The sequence below is a fragment of the Lissotriton helveticus genome, chromosome 5_1, assembly GCF_964261635.1.
Source record: "Lissotriton helveticus chromosome 5_1, aLisHel1.1, whole genome shotgun sequence".
Lineage (NCBI taxonomy): Eukaryota > Metazoa > Chordata > Amphibia > Caudata > Salamandridae > Lissotriton > Lissotriton helveticus.
This window is the reverse complement of record NC_136065.1, coordinates 1,683,000,354-1,683,014,878: the sequence shown is the minus strand read 5'-3', so window position 1 is coordinate 1,683,014,878 and position 14,525 is coordinate 1,683,000,354. Positions and strand designations below refer to the sequence as shown.

At 44.4% G+C, this 14,525-nt stretch overlaps 1 protein-coding gene across 3 annotated transcripts in view; it reads right to left on the bottom strand.

Annotated features, from left to right (window-relative positions):
- NGDN (neuroguidin) overlaps positions 1-14,525 on the bottom strand; it is a 49,290-nt gene that overhangs the window by 12,870 nt on the left and 21,895 nt on the right. For all 3 annotated transcript variants that reach the window (XM_078644924.1, XM_078644925.1, XM_078644923.1), the window contains exon 5: positions 491-575. In XM_078644924.1, the coding sequence (XP_078501050.1) occupies positions 491-575 (85 nt within the window). The remainder of the gene's footprint in view (positions 1-490; positions 576-14,525) is intronic.

Here is a 14,525-nt window from a genome sequence, read left to right as displayed (position 1 = left end):
TGCAACCATAACCAGCAGAGGTGGATTACAACTAAAAAAAAGAGGGGGAGAAGCTCAATCTTATTCCCTATGCCATCTTGGCGCAATCCTCCCTAGTACATCCTGTCTGCTATTGTGTCTCAACTAGAAGGGAACAACAGAGTGAAAGTGGCTAGAAAAAAAGCAGGCTTCTTCACTCTTTCTAAGAGTGGTGAAGCAACAACAGAATAATTTAAATGGTTTCCAAAACACAAAAAAGTTGTTGGGTTTTTGGCCAGCATTAATGCAAATATAAAGGACATAAAGACATTTCAAACAAATAATTAGTTTCTATCACACCCAGATTCATATATCAGAGAGTGGGTAACCCCAAAGCTACATGTTTAAGAGAATTTGTGTTATGGAGCTTGCAAAGGTGTGGCGGCAGGAAATATTTAGACCTTTTATCAGGAGGACCTGGAGTGTTAGAACGAAAAGAACTCCCCCCCCCCCCCCCCCACAGCCTACTCACCCCCACTGCCGGTGATGGCCGCTCGCACTAGCTTATCGATCTGGTACTTAAGCTTCTGTTCCGTTGGTCGCATCTTTTCCAAGATCTGCAGCGAAAAGGGAGTGAGTGGAATGGGCAGTAATTAAGAATTTGACACATACTGGAGACAAGCTCCTCTATACCTATAACAGCTCTGCTTACATACAAAATAAAAGCATACCCAAGTGGTGTCAAAGCAGTAGGCTTTCACATTCTAGATCTAGAACACAGCTAAAACCTGAAAATATTTTTGAATCCCATTGCTGGGCTACAAGCAAATACATCTCATGAGGTCCGGTGTGGAATTTTTATGAGGTTTACAGGAGTCTTCAACAACTCGGACGTTCCTCACTGCAGGAACACAATGCTTGGCTGGTGAAACTATTATTCATGACTATATGTTTGCTAACTGCAGAGACTGGCAACTGGTTATATAGTTACATGTGACATAATTATGACATGCCCTATTGTTGAAACTGACGTACCTAAATTAGAACATAAAGATAAAGGGAACAGCATCATGCAAGGTGACTAGAAAGATTTAGCCAACGTTTTTGTGGGGTCTAGTCCTCAGATTGTAGTGCAACTATCTAGAACTTAATAAATGAAAGTATCAGAACCGACTGTGCCTTGCAGTGTTCAATCTTTCGTTTCCATCCCCAAGACCATGACACAAACAGGCTGTGCTACAACCCATGTGTTCATTCAAATGCATACCTAAATCTCCAAAGGTGGTCGGAGAATAAACATCAATAGAAGTCAGAAAACTCTGTGAATGTAGGATCTCAAATAGAAATAAAATAGAAATAGCAGTACTTACGTTTCAGTGATATCCGACTACTTTCAACTTCATTCCAGCTTTTAAACCCCTGCTCTCAATATTAGTTGAATTTATATGCACTAAAATACGTGCCAAATAAGTGGTACTAATGTTCTCCGCTTTGGGAGGCTGACAGTTGAACCCAGTTTCTTCCTGGATTTAAACTTGGAACCTGCAAATTACACATAGGTCTATGCTGAAGATGAACAGACTGCCTATTTGGCTTATCTCGTAGGATATGTCACATCTGCAAGACCAGTTATCTTCTTCTATATCAAAGAAACTCAAGTAAATCCCTGTAAACAAATGGAGAATGTGTCCATTGTCTCTTTTCACACTAGTGGGGAAACAGCCTACTGTAATAACTGTATAAGCCCGACTGTCTGTAGCTCTGCTAAGGTGGAGGAAATTGAAGTGAGCACTATTCAGAACTATTCAGTGAAAGTAATTTCACCAATATTAACTGATGATGTCTTCCTTCAAAAATGAGTGAAAGAAATGATCTAGTTCTCCTAAACACTCGGTGTCTGCAAGAATTCTTAGACATCTCTGTAAACTGGTATCCGCCCTCAACAAGCAGAGTCCATCAAGAGTTTAAAGTCACCGCAGTTCCCAGTTGTTGAAGAAAGCCCTCCTGGATCCAGTAATGTCCGATTACCAGCCTATATCCCAACTTTCTTACTTGACAAAACTTTAATAGAGAGCAGTTTTTTGCAGACACTGTTTTTATGGTAGTCATATGGTTTTAACCTTTTGTTATGATTTTTAGTAATCAAACAATAACATTTGAATTGAATGGTTGCTGCATCCTCTCCATGTTTGTTTCTGCACGTACACGAGGGTTAGGGCTGGTTAACACGCCTTCAGGAGTGATTCTAGCATTAGATCTGCACCAACATGCAGATACCAACCTGCCAGCAGCACTAATGTTATTAGAACTCTCAGTGGCCATTATTCATCAGTTGTTTCTTGATAGGTTAAGAGCCACAGGGATCGATGCCCAGGCCTGGTCCTGGTTACATAGCTTTCTGTCAAACATGACATTTCAATTCATTACTGGAGCTTAGTGCTCCACAGTACAGTTACTATCCAGGGTCCTCCAGGGGCCATGGTCATGGTATACGATCCATAATGAGTATACTCTACACAAGCTCCGATGAGCTTGTGTAGAGTATACTCATTATGGATCGTATACCATGAAATTTCATTGATATGACGACAATATCATGGAGAAAATACTTTAAATGAAAATAAACAACCAAGTTTAAAACATTGGAATCATTTTCTTTGAACCACCCCGGTGTGCCTCCCTGGGATGTACCCGCATGTCCTATGCGCACACTACTTCTTTGGATTATTATTCAGGCGTTTGGACGGAAACGCCTCCAAGGAGTGCACCCAACTGATTAACTTTTCCCGCATATTCACTCACATTTGCTGTGCACCCTCCTTCCTATTTTTTTTTAAGATCAAGCAACATCTCTCTTTCGGTGCTCTCACATTTTAAGTTGTCTTCATTTATAAGGCGATACAAAAGGGGATGATGGACGGAGCGTTTGAGCAAATCAAACACTCACCCCCAGTCAACTGATCTGGGTTTAATTCATCACCATTCTTTAGCCCACTCAGCCATCCCATTTCAGACATGGCTATATGCAAATCAGTCTGACCCTGTGCCTCATGGGAACAGTCCAGCCCGAACTGCCAAGCCATGTCTTCCATGGACCGGAAACAAGCATCCTGGGACCGGTTTCGGATTCATAATCCTCATCAGCCAGGCTATCTTGAATCCAGTGGCCAAGGGAGCAAGGGACTCACGTCTGAGCATACCCTGCCACACTTAGGGCGAACAAAGCTATACAAAAGGGGATGATGGACGGAGCGTTTGAGCAAATCAAACACTCACCCCCAGTCAACTGATCTGGGTTTAACCCATCACCATTCTTTAGCCCACTCAGCCACCCCATTTCAGACATGGCTATATGCAAATCAGTCTGACCATGTGCCTCATGGGAAAAGTCCAACCCGAACTGCCAAGCCATGTCTTCCATGGACCGGAAACAAGCATCCTGGTGTGGAAAAGTAAATTTTGCCATGTTCTGTGTCCCTACGTGTCATCCATCATATGTTATGTGTGCATGATTAAATATGCATATGCATTCCCCATGTTCGATTCAAGACGCAATTATAGTTGTGTCCACCTCTAGTATGTCAGTTTCCAGTTCTCGTGAATACTACGTATATCAGGCCTATGTAAAGCTACGTTGCCACGTTTCTCAGTGTGCACGTTATTCCATTGTAAAGTCCCCGTTTCTAGGTCTCAAAAGGGCCCGGACATCAGATTCAGCTCCTGTCTCCTGAAACTTCGCTGAGGAGAGATACAGCCCCCACCTGTATCCTCGACCCTTCACTTACTTCCTGCCTCGCAGTGCCCGGCTCACCCTGGCTCAGCCTCTGAGTCTGCCAAGAATATGTTATGATTCCAGTTATCAGTTCAGTCCTCCTTCTCTGCATTCCTAAAGCTACTGAATCGCATCGATAGTTTCCGTCATTGTCTAGCCTTCACGTCTCCACGTTAGAGAAATACTGCATTTAATGGTCATTTAATATTCTTCATCACGCACTACATGTAGAATAATGCATGGTCCAGTCTTAGAATCAAGTTAGCCTTTCCCCTCCTAACTTCTAGTTTATATCAACATGTTCTCTAAACATCAGATACTAGATACTCCTTAGGTACATGTCGCCCTGACTCTCCAGACTTCAGTCTCTGCTCCTAGCACAGAGTTCATAGCCCCCAGCTTCTCCTAGTGATACGTCATTGCTAGTTTGCGCGCACCATCAGGTTAGAGGTCCCGGCTCCTTAGGTAGCCCCCTCCATGGTTTCCGCCCCATTCATGACATATTCTGTTACGTTTGCATCACATGTCTATGTATACGCCCTGTTACACCTCTTTTTCACCCTTATCTTTCGCGACTGCTACGCGTCACACCTTCTGCTCCACCCACTGCTACGCCTATTGCAATGTAATGATATGTGTTTGCGTTATGTATATATGCTCATGCACTGTTATTAAAAAAGTCATCCTTTTCCTTGTCCCGATCCTGACACCAGCAGCGCTGCTGGGCCCTGCCATCCTATTCCTATGCAGGTTGTCCTGTTCCTGTCCTTTATGCTGTAATAAACCTGCAAAACTCCTACTACCTCGAATTTTGACTCTTATTTATTGAGCTATCTGTTATTCATTTATGCATTCAAAAATAGGGTATTATTTATTTATTTACCACATAATGGCGCCCGAATAGGGACCTGCCCTTTCCCCACGCGTCGGTGAAGCCACGCCGACCCCTGACCCTCTGCAGTCGTGACGGAACTCTTCTGCGCACCGGCAGATATTTCTGCTTCAAGTATCCCTCAGGCCCACGGAGGAGACGGAGGAGGCGGTCCAGCATCCAAACGAGACGGTGGAGGAACGCGGCGAGTCCCGACCAGAGCCCAAGTCGAGAGTCCAAGGTCCGAGGTATCCGGAGGCCCACCCGTAACTGAAGTCCGAAGTTCGTCGTCCGTCGTCGTAGCAGTCCAGTCCAGTCCGAGGCCTTCCGTTCTTGCTGCCCGGTGAGTACCGTTACTGGGGTGGTATCTAGACAGGGTCAATTTAATTGACTCTGGTCCGTGGGTTGGTGGTACACAGACCCACAAACGAAGTGTCCACTTCGGTGGATGCGGGTCCTGACGTGTCTCTGTATGAGACCGGTAAGTTTCGTACTGTTTCAGCAGTGCATCTAGTTCCTGTTCTAGTCAGTTCTGTTCTCGAGAAAATTCATGTATTTTGTGTTCCGTATTCCAGGTAGTATTCTGTTCGAACTGTTATTTTTAAATGTTCTTCATGTATTTTAATGTCGTGGTATGAATGGGGAATAAGTATCGTGTTTATTGTGTATTGTATTGTGTCTAGATTATAGTTCAGTCATGCCGCTCTTTTCGAAATTACGTCAGCTAAAAACCAGAAAGGGTCTGCTGGAAGCAGCAGTTCCAGTTCCGCCTAGGGACAGTCCAGGTCATTTTATGTATCAGAAGCATGGCATAAGCGCCATATTGTATCTAGATTTATGGGTAGAGTATACCAAACAGTTAGAAGAAAAGTATAGATGGCCCGTATCGGGTACATGGGATGCCGAATGCATCATGCGAGTAGAAGAAGCATTATGGAAAAAGAAGGCCAGACAGTCACAGAAAGATGCCATCGAGTTATGGCGCAAAGAAGCTCATAAAAGAACTGAAAAGGAAATCAGAAAGTCAGAATTAAGTAGAGAATCCTTAGAACGAGCACAAGAAAAAGAACTAATCGAGATAGGTGAACAAGTCAAAGCCGAACAGTCAGACAGACAGAGAAATGCCCTTATTAAGGGTATGTATCCTCTTCTTGCCGAGGGCTTGCCAAAAACGACCCCAGAGGCATCCAGTAATTTCCCGCCACCATTAGTTCCGACCAAGCTACGTCACAAACAGACCGCAGCTGATATTTTTATTTCGTCCTATTTGGATGACACAGTCCCAGACTATGCAAATCCTGTTCGCGCTCCACCAGTCCCTGTAAATCAGGCACTTCCCGCTCCTCCAGACACCGGAGTACCTGTTACGGTACCCCCGGTCCAGCCCGCCATACAAGTCCAGCCTACATTTCCATTTCCCACTCTGCCAGGACGAAGAGCCTCAATAGACGACTCTAGTTTAGGGGCCGCAGGGGGAGGTACTCCTCAAACCCCGCCGCCACACAAGCGTTTAACGACAGCCGAATTACATGCACAAGCGTCACAGCGTACGCCCAGACATCAGACTGTAGCAGAAATAAGAAAATCCCTTGCCGAATGCGGCTATGATCCAGTCCCAGGCGAGGATAATATGGTTTTATATTCATTCCGCGTAAGAAAGGTGGCCGAGTATCTAGTCACCTTACCGAATATGAAAGAAGATCTAGACAGAATATATCGTTTCATCCGTACAGGGGATGATCCAGAAAGCATTAGCGAGGCCATGTCTCAAAGGAAAGCCGAGATCCAGCTCATGATATTAAAGTTTCTGATCAATTGTCTAATAAGAGAACAAGATTACCCGTCTAAAGATCAAGCCGAAATGAGAACCCTGACAAGGTGGAGTGATAATATAGCCGAGGGTAAGCACAAGACGGTCGGTGCTATGGAGAGTATGTACAAGAAAATCCGTAGAGAAATAATGAAGATACACGAACAACGTAAAGCAGCACAAGTAAGCGAGAAAGAAAGTAACTCTGATACTGAAGAGGTAGAGGACGAGAATCCCGCCAGAATAGCGTATGTAGGAAAATCTAGATTTCCAGATCGCCATTTACGCCTAGAACACAAGTCTACTTTCCATCATCCAGCACCAGAACAAGGTTCTCTAGAACAAGTATTTCAAGCTACCGATCACATTTTGAAATCACGAATCGGTTACAGTGAGTTAAGTACCATGCATGAACAAGAACTAGCCCGATCAGCAGTCCGATGGATTACTGATTCTACCACTTTTCCAGACGAAATAGTGGCACAAATGTTTCTGAAACTGCCCCCAGCCGAACAACGACTGGTGGGTATGTATATGATTCAGCACCTCATTACTTTGTATGAGGGTCAACACTCTGATCCAGGTCCGTTACATGATGTCCTGAACGAGTTACTCCAGTATAGATGGAAAGGTCTAGGTACCGACTTAATTAGTGTCATTCTAGAACAGCGCCACAAATATAGAACGTTTTTGAACCCGCATTTTGTTCAAGTCTCACCCCCAGAAAGTAAACCATTTTACATGGAGAGACAGAATCCGTTACGAGAAGTCCACCCAGTCAGAGGAACGGGTGGCGAACTAGAACGAGTGTTTGTTTACACTCCGATTACAAAGATGGAACTCCTAGAGATGAAGAAATTAATTCCCTGTCATGATAAAGATCCAGCAGGGTTCCATAGAGAATTAAAAGACATGCTCCGTATGGGAGAATACACGTATCCAGATATAATTAAAATGTTAAAGGTTCTGCTGCCCGCAGGGGTGTATGAAAAGCTCAAGGAAAAAGAATGGGAGGTGGGAGAGAAAAAGATCGATTGGGCAGTTCTAGAAGCTGAAGATAAGGCACGAGTACCAGGTACCGGTCTTGGAGATAAATGTAAAGAATTACCGGAATTATTAATACAAGTTTTACCCAGATTATTGACAACTAGAAAAGAAGACTGGGATGCAATCTCAGCCTGTAAACAGAAACAAGATGAGGATATTAGTGATTTTTATTCTAGATTTGAAAAATGTTTTAGCATTAACAGTGGCCTCAAGACAAGTAGTGAGTCATACCCTCACCTTTTTGTTACTAAATTAGTCGAGAATTCAAGCCCACAAATTAAAAATCGAGTTCTGAAAGTCGAAAGTACCTGGCAAGCTAATACCCCGTCCCAGATGTTGCAGATGCTTCAATACCACCAGAATAGAATCAGGGAAGAACAAGAACACGAGAGAAAACGTATGAAAGACACGAAAATGAAAGTACTAGTTGCACAATCTGTTCCTCAAGACAGTCAGAAGAGGGGTCCGAATCAAGCCAGTCATCCTGCAGCTCCCGTTAAAGGGAATTGCAATTATTGTAAACAGCCAGGTCATTTTATAAATGAGTGTGCAGTTCTGAAACACAACATAGCTACTGGTAAGACTAAAGAAAGACCACGTCCGCCTAGACAAGAACAAGTTTCCCAGATTCCTCAGCCACAGAATGCACCACAGACAGTTACAGCACCGCAGCCTATCGCTGCAACACAGCACGTCACACAGCAGATGTACCAGTATGCACAGTCTGAGTATCCAGAGTACCAGCAGTATTCATGAAACAGCCTAGAGAGGGAGGTAGGCTTGCCTCTCATCGAGATACCTGTAGATCAAGAAGGTCCCTATGTTCACAGTCAAGTATTAGGGAAAGACAGAAAGTTTTTGATTGATACAGGGGCAAGTAGGACCACAATTAGTCACGCCGAAGTTCCAGGGGCTCCGCTCTCAGGCTCAAGAAATGTTTCCCTTGGATTTTCAGGAAAACCTATCGTAAATGAGATTTCAAAGCCAGTTACTCTAGAAGTAGGTCCATTGTCCCGCACTACTGATCTGTTACTTACTAAGTCATGTCCAGAAAATTTATTAGGCATTAAAACACTGAAAGAGTTAGGTGCAGTTATATGCTGTTCCCCAGAGGGAATACGATTGTTCCTACGTGACTTTAAGGGTCACTATGTATTACGAGATTTTGATTCAAGACTGTCTAATGTTCCACAGCATCTATGGGCGCAAGGTCCAACTGATGTAGGTTACATGCAAATCACACCCTATCGTGTGACTCTCAAGCCAGGTGTAGTGTTACCACGAATCAGACAGTACAGATTGCCACCTGAGGCTGTAGCAGCCTTATCCAAAATTATTGACGAGCTTATTGCTCAAGGAGTAGTTGTAGAAACTGACTCCAACGTATGTAATTCTCCGATCATTCCAGTCATGAAACGTACTGATCCAAATGCACCCCCAGTATATCGATTAGTGATTGACCTACGAGAGCTTAATAAGTGTATTATTCCGCAGTACCCAGTTGTCCCAGACATCTCTTCCCTATTAACGGCCATTGATTCCGAAGCCACGTTCTTCACTGTCATAGACCTCAAGAACGCATTTTTCAGTGTTCCTATTCATCCAGACAGCCAGTTCCTTTTCGGATTTTGTTTAAATGGAAGGAGCTATATGTTCACACGCGCTCCTCAAGGTTTCACAGAAAGTCCTAGTATTTACAGTCAAGCACTCAAGAGACAACTAGACAACATTCACATGCCAACTGACACTGCCCTGCTCCAGTATGTCGATGATCTACTGATCACAGCCCGTTCTGAACGTGCTTGCGAGCAAGCATCCCTTACAGTCTTGTATTTCCTAGCCGAGATGGGGCACAAGGTGTCCCCTTCTAAGCTTCAATTCTGTGTCCAGCAAGTGGTCTACTTAGGACACTTGCTGTCCAAGAGGGGTAGGCAGTTGACACCAGACCGTATCCAGTTAATAGCGAGTCTTCCTCAGCCCAAGACCCAGAAGGAGGTACGTGCTTTTATCGGCCTCACTTCTTACTGCAGACAATGGATTCCTCAGTATGCATTTCTAGCCAAACCACTGATACAGTTAACGACACAGGAGGCAGCCGTATCGACTGTCCTCCCTTGGACATCTGAACATACACTTAGTTTCAATGAGTTAAAGAAAGCCCTATGCCAAGCTCCAGTTCTAGCGACACCGAACTACAGTAAGCCTTTTACACTTTTCGTCACTGAACGTGAAGGTACAGCATTATCTGTTCTCACACAAGATCAAGCAGGACAATACAAGCCCTGTGCTTATTTTTCGAGCACATTAGATCCTGTAGCCCAGGCTCTGCCTGCGTGCCTCAAGTCAGTTGCAGCCACAGCACTAGCTATCAGACAAAGTGATTCCATAGTCTTAGGACATACCTTGACAGTACTAGTTCCACACTCTGTGGAAGTTCTTTTAAACCGAACACAAACTCAGCACTTGACAATTGCACGTTTAACAGGTTATGAATTGACACACATAGAAATCAGACGCTGCAACATCCTTAATCCTGCTACACTGTTACCATCAGTTACTTCGAATCCTGACCCACATGACTGTGTGGAAGTAGTTAACATTACGACAAAGCCAAGACAAGATCTGACAGATACTCCGTTACCAGACCCCGACCTGACACTTTATGTGGATGGTTCATGTATGAGAACTAGTACAGGAGAACTAGTCGCCGCGTATGCAGTGACTACTGACACCGAAGTTATTGAAACACACCGTATTGACACCCTGTCTGCTCAAGCAGCAGAGCTAGTTGCTCTGACACAAGCCTGCATACACGCCAAGAACTTGAAAGTTAATGTTTACACAGATTCACGCTACGCATTTGGAGTCGTCCACGACTTCGGAGTGCTCTGGCAGGAGAGAGGCTTCATGACTTCTCATGGAACCAAGATTCAGCATGGTCTCCTTATTCAAGCTCTGTTAGACGCAATACATTTACCGACATCCATTGCTATCATGAAATGCAAAGCACATACGAAAGTTACTGACATTATTTCCCAAGGTAATGATCTAGCAGATCGCACAGCCAAGCTTACAGCACAGATTCCAGACATTCAAGTTAATCCGACACAGACACATACTCCAGATCCGACTACATGTATGACAGTTAAGGACCCTACACAAGATGTCATAGATATCCAGTTACATGCTACTCCCGAAGAAATCAAGAAATGGTCCGAACAAGGAGGGGTCCAGACAGATCAAGGATGGTTAACAAAGGGTAGAGCCACATGGTTTCTCCCCGACTCTATGGTTCAAGTCATTATTAATACCGCACATAGTCCAGCACATTTAGGAGAAAAAGCTATGTTAGACAGTATCCAGAACATTTGGTTCAACAAGCATTTACGAGCTGCAGCCAAGCAGAAAGTCCGTACCTGTATGATATGTTGTCAGTTTAATCCAGGTAAAAGTGTCCCGGTGGAACAAGGTGGATTCCAGCCCCCTGACCACCCTTTTGAAGTCCTCCAGATGGATTATATTCAGATGGAGCGATGTCGAGGTTTCAAGTATGTCCTTGTAGTTGTATGCGCTTTGTCCAGGTGGACAGAAGCATATCCAGTCCCAGATTACACAGCCGCGACCACTGCCAAGCAGTTGGTTCGTGAGTTCTTCCCCCGTTATGGACTCCCTAGAGTCGTATATTCTGACAACGGCCAGCCATTCTCATCTGAGTTGATGAAACATGTTTCCCTTTTGTTGGGGTACCAGTGGAAGTTCCATTGTGTACGCCATCCTGAAGCAGCCGGTCTCGTAGAGACACATAACCAGACCCTGAAAATCCGAATTGCCAAAGTGTGTAAAGAGAAAGGTGTGGACTGGCTAGTAGCTCTGCCAGTCGCTTTATTTTATATGCGCATGGTCGCACATTCCAGATCAGGTCTGTCCCCGTATGAGGTCGTATTCGGCCGCCCCCCAAATATGTGGGGTACTCCTAGACCCCGAAGTATTACCGATGTTTCAAGTAATATGCTGACAGATTACCTAGCTTCCTTGATGTCTGCCCTCAACTCATGTCGTTCACAGGTTGCCGCCGCATTTCCAGATAATACCGAGGTGGCACCGCATGAAATCGTTCCAGGATCCATGGTGTTGGTGAGGAATTTTGACAGATCAAGTCCGCTGGAGCCTCGCTGGAAAGAGCCCCGACAGGTCCTCCTCACCACCCGTACAGCCGTGAAGTTGGAAGGTCGCAAAGGCTGGGTGCACCTTTCTCATGTAAAACAGTTTAATGGACTGAAACCCGTCTTAAAGAACATTTCCCAGGATTTGAAGGATTGCCAAAGCATTGTTCTCAAGGACTGTCCCGCAAAAGACATTGCTACAAACCCTCCCCTGTTAGAGAAAACTCCGCAACAGGAGTATAAGCTAAAGCTCCGGTCTAGTAAAATAAGTCAGTCAGTTTGATTGTCTAAGTCCTCCCCTAGGTGAAACGGTTAGACTGTTTCTGACATGTATAAAATAGACCCCCATAGTGAGAGAGTTAGTCAAAACTCAATCCGATGTATCGTTTTTCTAAGTTTCATATTATTTCTCAGCCTTATGATTTCCTGCACGAGTTATGCATTTTTCTTGTATTTTCCAGTTCCTCATGTGAATAAGTCTGCTAATGCTACAGTAGAGCACACGTTTAGTGATCTGCCTCCTCATGAACTCTCTTACCGCCTCGCTATGCGAAATAACTCATTCATCCGCATGTTACATTACTCACACCAGTCCAGCAATGCCACTAATTGTTGGGTGTGTGGTCGACTCCCCCCTTTCCAGACACCGAAGGGAGTTCTGCCACTTTTTCCTTATCCATTTTCACATAATGGTTCGTGTGGAGCATGGTCCACGTTAACGTCATCCTCAACAGATATGTCTTTTCTTAACAGTACCTGTTTCCCAGACAAGCAAGGTCTTCCCCACAGAACAGGGTTAGATCTAGAAAATGAAGTGTATAATTTAGGTAATTATTCTTCGAAATTCGTGGTCTTGAATGTTCAGTCTGATACTACTCCAGACTTACCTGCTATTTCAGTACTACCAGTCAAAGGCGAATTATGTGTCCGAAATAATGGTTCCGTACATGTAGGACATAGTGATTGTACTACTATTGTCAAGTATAGTGACAGTGGGAAATCTATTTTCAAAGCTTCACGTCATTCTTATTTTATTTGTGGTCAAACTGCATATGTTCGTCTCCCCCTCGGTTGGGAGGGAACCTGTTACATTGCCTTCCTACTGCCACCTGTTTTCCTAGCCCCACCTGATTATCATAGAAACACACATCTAGTACACGTCAGACATAGAAGGGAGTCCCCAATTGTCGATTATACTGAAACTGCTCTAGAACAGTATACAGATTTCAACAGAGGTTTCTTCTTCTTTATAGGACCTATCCAGAATAGTAAGCTAATCCGTAGGTTAACCAGAACCCTTGAAGCTGTAGTAAATGAGACTGCCTCTGCTCTAGGTAATTTAACTGAAGAGCAATCTGCTATGAGATTTGTCGTTTTACAGAATCGTCTCGTCCTTGACGTCATACTGGCCGATAGGGGCGGGGCCTGTAGAGTCATCGGATCTAGTTGCTGCATTTTCATTCCAAATAACGCGCCGTCTGTTTATTCAGCTATAACCAGACTCCATAAAATTGCCCATCTGATACACCAAGATCCAGGCACCTGGACATGGTCCGGTTGGTTCTGGAATATAATTTCCGCATGGGGATGGAAAATATTGTCCTTTCTAGGTATTGCAGTAGCGATCATATTCAGCTGCTGCCTCTGTATACAATGTGGCCCTGCGATTTGCGGCATTTGTGCTACCTCTTGTATTCCTAGTCCCAAGCCCCGTTCTAAATCCCGTTCCAGGATAATTCGAGACGAGCAAATGATACTGTATGAAATGATAGATGGTATCATGAATATTGATGTTTCCTGATGGAAACGTAGTGACAAGGAGGGAATGTGGAAAAGTAAATTTTGCCATGTTCTGTGTCCCTACGTGTCATCCATCATATGTTATGTGTGCATGATTAAATATGCATATGCATTCCCCATGTTCGATTCAAGATGCAATTATAGTTGTGTCCACCTCTAGTATGTCAGTTTCCAGTTCTCGTGAATACTACGTATATCAGGCCTATGTAAAGCTACGTTGCCACGTTTCTCAGTGTGCACGTTATTCCATTGTAAAGTCCCCGTTTCTAGGTCTCAAAAGGGCCCGGACATCAGATTCAGCTCCTGTCTCCTGAAACTTCGCTGAGGAGCGATACAGCCCCCACCTGTATCCTCGACCCTTCACTTACTTCCTGCCTCGCAGTGCCCGGCTCACCCTGGCTCAGCCTCTGAGTATGCCAAGAATATGTTATGATTCCAGTTATCAGTTCAGTCCTCCTTCTCTGCATTCCTAAAGCTACTGAATCGCATCGATAGTTTCCGTCATTGTCTAGCCTTCACGTCTCCACGTTAGAGAAATACTGCATTTAATGGTCATTTAATATTCTTCATCACGCACTACATGTAGAATAATGCATGGTCCAGTCTTAGAATCAAGTTAGCCTTTCCCCTCCTAACTTCTAGTTTATATCAACATGTTCTCTAAACATCAGATACTAGATACTGCTTAGGTACATGTCGCCCTGACTCTCCAGACTTCAGTCTCTGCTCCTAGCACAGAGTTCATAGCCCCCAGCTTCTCCTAGTGATACGTCATTGCTAGTTTGCGCGCACCATCAGGTTAGAGGTCCCGGCTCCTTAGGTAGCCCCCTCCATGGTTTCCGCCCCATTCATGACATATTCTGTTACGTTTGCATCACATGTCTATGTATACGCCCTGTTACACCTCTTTTTCACCCTTATCTTTCGCGACTGCTACGCGTCACACCTTCTGCTCCACCCACTGCTACGCCTATTGCAATGTAATGATATGTGTTTGCGTTATGTATATATGCTCATGCACTGTTATTAAAAAAGTCATCCTTTTCCTTGTCCCGATCCTGACACCAGCAGCGCTGCTGGGCCCTGCCATCCTATTCCTATGCA